Below are 8,723 nucleotides of genomic sequence, written 5' to 3'. Positions count from 1 at the left end.
CCCAAAAATGTGCAAGCTCAGCAGGATCAAACACATGCTGCAGACATTCAGTGGTCATCATCATTTGATACTAAATCCCTTTTTAGTGCCAAATACTGATTTTTTTTATGTTCAACAAGTGACTTCCCATCATATTCAACACCCATCGTTGGCTTTTTTTTTCAAATCATAATGGCTCCCGTTTGTCACATGATTTTGCTTACTGAATTACTTGAGTTTACTTCAAAGAGGTTTAGTGACACCTACCTGTAAAAAGCGGAACTGCGGGTACACTGCAAAAAAGAATTTTCATTTTTAGTTCTTCTTACTTATTTTCTTGAGTCAGGTCAACTAAACTTTTTCAAAAAGTGGAGACAACTAGAAATATTAGGTTTTAATCCTTGCGACTAAATAAATAGTTAAGTATACTTTAAAGTTTAATTTTCGCCAACTTGTACAAAAGTGAGATAGGTTTTGGACATGCTCAGTACACTGCCCCTGCACAGTGCCCTTGGTCAACCTGTGCCTGCACACTCACATGAAATGAGGTCACATACGTCCATTTTCCTCACATGTTGGAATCGCCTTTTAGTGGACAAAGGAGTATATTTTTCTGCACTACATTTAAACTCACAAGAGGACTTCGATCAGTTAAAAGGTAAGTCCATAACTTTATTTTTATTATATGAGTGTCAAACTTAACAGGGTGGCTGTTTTCTCTGTGCCTTGTGCGCAATGCAGACTTGCAATGCTAGCTAGCATAATTATCTAGCTATCTGAAATGTCATATAAAAGCCTCTTAGTATGTCTTTTCGTTACATTAACCCACTGTTTAAGTTATGGAATGGTTGTATGTATTTGGTTGGAAAAGTGTCTGGCTAGTTGCTGGAAATTGGATTTGTCTGTGTGTATGCAGAGGAAAAATGCAGACTGCATTTCATTAGTGAAGACAGAAAATCAGTACAACTTGTTCCTTTAAGCTGTTTTCACATTGCACTCTGATTGAATGATACGCCGGCAAATCTGCCTCCGGCAGCAGGATGTCGGCGCGGTGACCCTTAATAGAAAATTTGAAAATCGCGGCTTTTTGGACTGAGCAGTATAACTCTATCAGCGCAGCGCGAAGTCTGCGGGCAGCTCCGCTCATTTCTTGAAGATTCTTCTGTTTCCATAGACTATACGTGTCCCGAAAGTTTTCCTCTTGTCGCTGGGATCCGCTGAAAAACCAAAAATATTTAAGTAGCAGCCCCGTGTGTTGCGGGACACACACACACACCCACACACACACACACACACACCCACACACACAGAAACAGGTGCGCCAGTGGGGGGTGGGGGGCAGGCTGCTGATCGGATCCCGCTCTGCTGCTGGGATGTGGAATCAATGGTTTATTAATGTAGTGATGTTTTTTGGAGGATTTTTACTATTTGCGTTGCAAGATATTTGGAATTTCTAATATTGTATATTAGTATTTTATATTAGATATTTTAGTATTTTCCTAATATACTAAAAACATTATATATATTGGTGCTGCTGTGTTAATGGTTCAGATCAATTTAAATTTAATATTATTTATTGATTTAATTATTTTTCTCAGCATCAATGGTTCAGTTGGTCAAAAATGTTTCTAGTTTAAATAAGGACTGACAGATTTTTATTTCAGTCACTGTAAGATTTTTTTTTTTCTGTTTTAGACTATAAGAAAGTTTCTGTGTTGGAAAAATAAAATTAGCATTTGTTTAAAGTTTATTTATTTTGCTTTTGTTAATGTTAAAAAGAATACAATTTTAGGTACACTTGCACAATTTTTATAGAAAGCGCAGTGAGTAGGGGGTGCGAAACATTTACTTTTTTCCAGGGGGTTTTGAAAATATAATTTAGAAGCACTGTGTTAAAGTTATTTAAAATTTAAAATGGTTAAATGGTTTATCCTGCTTTGGACTTTTGCTTTTATATAATGGTAAAATACCTTTAATTTTAATGCAACAGTCTGCAATCTTGCTTGTTCTGCTTTGGTGCTACTATTAAATGATTTTTGTGCTGTGCAAGACTATTTTAAACTTTTTTTTTAAAGCAGCACACTCCTTTTCCGCACAAACCATCACAAGGGCAACATAAGGAATTGAGACAAGCTTTGCTGTATTTTGCGAGAGGTCATCTTCATGCAGCTGCCAGCATATCACCTTAACTAAATGTCTTTTTTTTATTACAGGAAGGGAGAAAAGTCTATATGAAGTGGACATGTAAGTTTTGCATATTTTCCACATCTAATCAGCGCAGTGTAATAAGACACTACAAGTTGAAGCACGGACATTACAGCAGGTCTTGTCCCTTGCCCTGCATCTACAGTGACTGTGTTTGCACTTTTAAGACTCAGGTGGCTCTCAAAAATCATTTACTTAAGCATGAAACAGTGACTAGTCAAATTCAAGATTCTGTAACTCCTGGAAGTAGCATTGTTACATATAGATTGCATTGTGAACTATGTGAGTTTTCAAAGTCATGTACACTTCAAAATTACTTTGTTCATCTGCGAGTCCATTTGAAAAATAAGGAAACTTTAAGGTGCCCTTTCCAGCATTGTCTTTTTAAGTCAAATGTATATTCCACATATACATCACATAGAAGTAGATATCATAGTGGTTGTGTTTTGAATGATTTAAGACCAGAATTAATTCATGATCTACCAGCAACAGCAAGTGAGATATCTGATGTTACAGCAATAGACAGTGATGTCTCTCAAGGTGATTTTTTAGTAGAGGAGGAATTTGAAGAAGTTAATGAAGAGTCAATCAAGCATAGACTAGCGTCCTTATTCTTGCGTATGCAGACAGTCCTTCATGTATCTAAGTCAGCTACACAGGAAATAGTAGAATCACTCTATGATATTGGTACTTTAGCTGGAGAGTACACAAAGAAATCAATTGAAAATGTGTTGAAGGAGCACAACTGTAACTCTGAAGGACCCCTGTTGGCATTATTGACAGAGGTTGTAAAAGAAACAAATCCACTTGGTTTTCTTTTAAAGAGTGGTCCATTTGGCTCTGATCACAAAAGATCAAATTTTTTCAAAGATAATTTTCCAGTCATTGAACCAGTAGAGTATTTACTGGATGCAGATGAGAAAAAAAGTTTTGTGTATGTGCCCATACTTCGTGTCTTAACTGAATTGCTGAGTAGGAATGAGATCCTTGACAAAGTATTAGATAAATCTTGTGTTAATTCACAGCCTGACCAGTTTAAGTCATTTCGTGATGGCCTTTTCTTCAAAGAAAATCCACTAATCTCCAGAGATGAGTTATCAATAGCAGTTGGTTTGTATATCGATGAATTTGAGGTGTGTAACCCATTAGGTACCTCTAGAAAAAAACATAAAGTGTGTGCTGTGTATTGGGTAATCTTAAATCTTCCAATCAAACATAGATCTGCCCTGTCATCTATTTACCTTGCAGTTTTGTGTAAGAGTGCTGATTTAAAAAAATTTGGTTATGATATTGTTTTAGATGCTCTTTTGAAAGACATCCAAATACTTGAAAACCAAGGTGTTTTTATCCAGCGGTTAGGGGCAAATGTCAAAGGTACTGTGGGTTTTGTCTCTGCTGATAACTTAGGAGCACATTCTCTTGCTGGTTTTCAGGAATCTTTTAATGTAGATAAGTTTTGCAGGTTTTGTTTGGCAAGTCGCAGGGATATTCAGACAATTGAAGTTGGAAAAGATTTTTTTCCTCTCAGAACTAAACTGTCTTATGAAGCCAGTGTATCAAAGCTCAAACAGGACACTGATTTGTTGTGTGTTGATGGTGTCAAAAATGACTGTGTTTTAAACAAGTTGACCTATTTTCACGCTGTAACGGGATTCCCACCTGATGTCCTACATGACTTACTAGAGGGAATTGTGCCTGTTGAACTTAGCTTGTGTCTGCGGAAATTGATTTCTGACGGATATTTCACACTTGACGAATTAAACACTGCCATTCAGAACTTCCCATATTCCTTCTCAGACAAGACTAACCAACCTCAAAGACTAACAAAGACTTTTAAAGCTCATGGAACAATTGGGGGCAATGGACATGAGAATTGGACTCTTTTGCGGTTGCTACCCCTGATGGTTGGTCATCTGATTCCAGAGAACAACACAACTTGGAGAATATTGCTTGAACTGAAAGACATTGTGGAACTTCTTTCCTCTTCTGTGTTTACAACTGAATCATTGTGCTATTTGGAGTACAAAATATCGAACCACAGGCAGTTCCTGCAGGAGGATTTCCCGGACTTCAAGTTACGACCCAAACATCATTTTATAGAACATTATCCCTACCTCATTCGTTGTTTTGGACCATTACTTGACTGTTGGACTATCCGTTTTGAAGCTAAGCACAGTTTTTTTAAAAAAGTTGTCCGTGATGTGAACAATTTTAAAAATGTTTTGCTCACATTAGCTAAAAGACATCAACTCATGCTGGCCTACTTCCTTGACCTGCCCAGTCTTTTTAAGCCCCCAGTGGAAGCCAGGAATGTGATTCATGTTTCTCCAGACATTTTGGATTATTCACTGAGACAGGCCATCAAGTCAAAGTACAAAGATGTCTCATCCGTGTGTCTTACATCTCGCGCCTCTCTGCATGGCACTGTGTACGCTGAGGGCATGTTTGTGTCTCTTGGTAGCACAAGTGGCCTCCCAGATTTTGGCAAAATTCTCAAAGTACTAATTGTTGCAAACAAGGCTTCATTCATCATTGAGCGTTTTTCTTGCTGGTACTTGGAGCACCTCAGATGTTATGAACTTAACAAGAAATCTTCTGCAGATGTAGTTATTGCTGAACCAGAAGAACTGAACAGCTACTGCCCACTATCTCCTTACCACCTTCAAGGAAGACTCTTGGTCTCACCCAAGGATTTTCTACTACATTAGAGGTATTATTTACATTTTTTTGTCATGTTTGTTTGTAAAGTTTCAACATATTAACAAGGATGTTGTAAGGGGATCAAAATGATGTCCAAAAGAGTCAGGGATCATATGTCTGTTGATTAGTTTCTGTAACACTTGGATGTGTGATTTTGTGTTTCATCTTATCAACAAAAAACTTGCAGTGTTATGGCTGTCTGATACCCATGTCTCATTTTATCCCCAGATCTTTTTCCGTATTTTCCCATCAACATCAAGCCAGCATGTTGCTTCATGTCATACTTTCAGATGACAACATTCAGAGAGTTTGTACTGAAGCTCTTCCAGAGACAGTGGATGAGCTGAAGTTGATGTTAATGACCCGTTTGAACCTGGAAGGCGAGGGCGAGATGATCATCCAATTTCAAGATGAAGAATTCAGAGGGGAATTCTGTAATCTCAACAACATGCAGGATTTACATGGTGAAAAAATTAAACTAAAGGTCATCATGAAGGCACCACCAAGCATTCCACAGTCAGACGACACACCGGACACTGAAAGCTTAGACACATCTTGTTGGTCCTCAGGCGAGACATCTGGACGCTCAAAACCCTGGCCGAATCCGTTCCCCATACCCACTTTCTCTTATGACATTGAGTTAAAGCTCAGTCGAGGAAATGAAGATTATCAGAGGGATGGTTCCCTTTTGCCTCTCTCGTCTCACACTGACATAAAAATCGACATTCTTGACAAGGTTGGTCGTGCCATGTATGAGTACAATGCCTATCCAACTCAGAAACAAATAGAAGAAGTTGCCAAAGCCCTGGTTGAGAAACACCCATGCTTAAAAGAGCCAGGTTCAAAAGAGGGATTCTACTGCTGGAAGTTTAGTCTCAGTTTCAAGATGGGGAACCTGCGTCAGAAGTTTCGTATTGCTGGATCGCGTGAGCTTGCAGTAAACCGCAAGAGGTCAGCAGGGCAGATAACCAGAAAGATGAAGAAAGCAAGGCGGTGCGAGACCAATTTTCTCCCAGACTTCCCTCAAGGAAGAACTTCCAACAGCCTTGAGGAGGACAGAGAATCTCTACTAGATGAAGTCAAGAAGAAGAAGCCAGATTATTATCTAATTAATTCACTTATGGGCCAGACCTTTGCACTTCGCAGAAAGGAAATAGTTGGGAACGAGCCACTTGTGACGGAGATTCAAAGCAGGTGGCCAGCTTTGTTTTCAGAAAGACAGGTGAGTTCCAACATTATTCACACGTTCCTCCTTCATTACAATTGAAATAGTTTTGACACAGTTTTGGCTTGTCTTGACAAAACATACATAAAAGGTAAGTTTAGTATTTTTGACATCTATCACTAGTTTTAGTTTGTCAAAATGTTACATTTGTCATAGCAATGCCTGATTATGCAATTAAAATATTGCTTCACTTTTATATCCATTTAACATGTTTTGTATTTGTCCAGGAATGAGCAACCTGTTTTTCTGCATGTAAAATGTTTGGTTTTCACTCTTCAAAGATTGGTGCTGAGTTCACACGTCTAGTATCTGCTGACCTTCTGAAGTCCTTCCTGAGTGGACTTGATCGATATTTGCCAAGATTGATCAACTTGTATGAAGCACAAAAGCAACGGAAAACAAATCTGGGACATGATGCCAAGCTCCAGAGTCTTCTTGTGTCTTTTGATTCTGTTGTAAGTACATAAAACTGAAATGTTTGGTATGATCATCTGTTTATGAAAATACTGATTTGCAGGTATAAATAGGTTAAAAGATTTTTACAAAGTAGATAAAATAATTTCAGCTGTTCAATGTTTGTGTATTTGTGGCTCTAAAGCCGAAATGCTTGTTTTGGTGGTGTTACAGAAGTCCAACCAGAACAGGAGATCCACTGCACTTCTTGCACTTCCATTCATCTTAAAAGAAGATGTCTCAAACTTCATTAGGTTCTCAGAGGTAAGATTGAAACACTCCCAGTATTGCTATAATGCATGATGTTAAAATTTAAAGGACAGTCCTTCAAATATCTCACTATCTGTATTGATGTGAAGATCTGTAGAGTTTCCTCCCCATGTATATTGGTGACCATCTTTAACCCCTGCAGATAAAAGGCTGAAGCACAGGCGTCAGAAGAAATAACCTAAACAAAACACATTTTGAATGCTAGGGTTATATATACACATTTTGTTCTCTTTTTTTACTTTAGACCATGGACGCTGCAGAGGTCCCAGCAGAGACGAAAGAATTGAGTGTCAGCCTACTCGTCACCACAGACCAAAACACGGAGATGACAGCTCAGTCAAAGAACGTTGTGAATGTTTCCATAATCTTGGAGGGGTGCATCGTTTTGCGGGAGTTGCGAGATCTACCAAATGGCTTTGCAGTGCTGATCGGACTACTTTACTGCCTCAACATCGATTATCCAAAGGAACTGAAGTACACCTTTGAATTCATCCAAAAGGTAATCATGGACATTGGGGGTAGTGCATGCTCTGCTCGCGTTCATGGACTGCGGAACAAACTGCTTCAGAGAACAATGTAGAGACGTTCTTCAGAAAAAAAGCAGGTGACACATTATTTTTGTTTGAATTCTCTACAGTTGGAATTTACATTTTTGTGAACTGTTTTAGGAGTCTCTGTTTATGGAAAGATGCAAAAATGTTCTGAACAAATTCCTGTGTTAGTTCAGTTGGACTTATTTTTGACACATTTGTAAAATGTGTAATTGTAAACTTTGAAGTGTACTGTTTAGGAGAAAGCAAGTTATTTGTTCTGTTTTGTGACACACACACGCGCACACACACACACCGAAACATCATCCCGCACAGTGACATGTGAAAAAAAATGGTTCTATATTTTAGTTGTGTTACAGTGTTTAAGATGGTAAGCCAACTGGTATTACTACTTGCAATGATACTATGCGTATATCTCCATAAAATTTTACAACAAACATTGACACATATGTGAGTTTTAAATGTTGTTCTTTTCTTTGTTTCAAAAAGATAATTTTATACTATTTCAATAGCAATGCTTTTGAAATAAAAATTTTCACAAATTATTGAGATTGTCTTTAATATAAAGTTATGTTTTTTTCTTAGTTGTGGATTTAATATTGCATTTTTTCATTGCTTTGTGTTAAATTCTAACTCTGACCGACTTTTGCATTTAAGAAGCTGAAACATCCTGGGAAAAATTTAAGTTAACTCAACTTAAAATAATTTGTAACCTGGCTGCCTTAAAATTTTGATTTAAGCTAGCAAAATATTTCGAATAATTTAAACTCAATTATAGTTTTTCCAACTTAAAAGTTCAAGTTCACATAACTTATTGATTTGTTGTGGGTACTTAATTTTGTAGTTAAAAAGAACGTATAGTTTGTTGAGTCAACAATGCAAATTAAGTAACTGCAACTGAATTTTAAATCTGGCCAACACATTTGTTTAAGTAGTTGGAATATAGTTGTAAGTTGACATTACTTAAGAAATTAGTTGGACTTAATAAGAAAGTTAGTTGAGAATACTTGACTTCCCTAGTCGATACAATAAAAATATTTGTTTATTTAACTTAAAAAATACATTTCCCAAAACAAAGCAATAAGTGATATAAACCCGATCCTTTAAGTTTGGGAAACAAATTGATGAGTTGAAGCTACTTGAAATAATTTGCCAACTTTAATCAAAATTTTAAGGCAGCCAGGTTACAAATTATTTTAAGTTGGATCAACTTGGGATTTTTTACAGTGTACCATTCATGTTTTTCTTTTTTTTATTGGATCAAGCAAGGGAAAACACTATCTATAAATATCATGCAGTGCTTTGTGTGGAAGTGCGACTTAAAAAAAAGCAAGTTTTAA

The 8,723-nt window shown here is 37.1% G+C and overlaps 1 protein-coding gene across 2 annotated transcripts; it reads left to right on the top strand.

Moving 5' to 3' along the window:
• Positions 1–500: 500 nt before the first annotated feature.
• LOC101164807 (sterile alpha motif domain-containing protein 3) lies at positions 501–7,929 on the top strand. Of its 2 annotated transcripts, XM_020705349.3 has the most exons (7): positions 501–637; positions 2,193–2,223; positions 4,786–4,894; positions 5,113–6,106; positions 6,391–6,564; positions 6,737–6,826; positions 7,077–7,929. In XM_020705349.3, exons 4-7 carry the CDS (start codon positions 5,150–5,152, stop codon positions 7,410–7,412), a joined length of 1,557 nt encoding a protein of 518 aa, XP_020561008.1. In that variant the 5' UTR covers positions 501–637; positions 2,193–2,223; positions 4,786–4,894; positions 5,113–5,149; the 3' UTR covers positions 7,413–7,929. The 2 variants fall into 2 exon arrangements, with proteins under 2 accessions (XP_020561008.1, XP_078807695.1); XM_078951569.1 differs by having other exon boundaries at positions 2,193–4,894.
• The last annotated feature ends 794 nt before the right edge of the window (positions 7,930–8,723 follow it).

This window comes from Oryzias latipes, chromosome 8, assembly GCF_053564925.1.
Source record: "Oryzias latipes strain Hd-rR chromosome 8, Olatipes_Hd-rR_3.1".
Classification (NCBI taxonomy): Eukaryota; Metazoa; Chordata; class Actinopteri; order Beloniformes; family Adrianichthyidae; genus Oryzias; species Oryzias latipes.
This window is presented reverse-complemented; position numbering and strand designations above follow the sequence as displayed.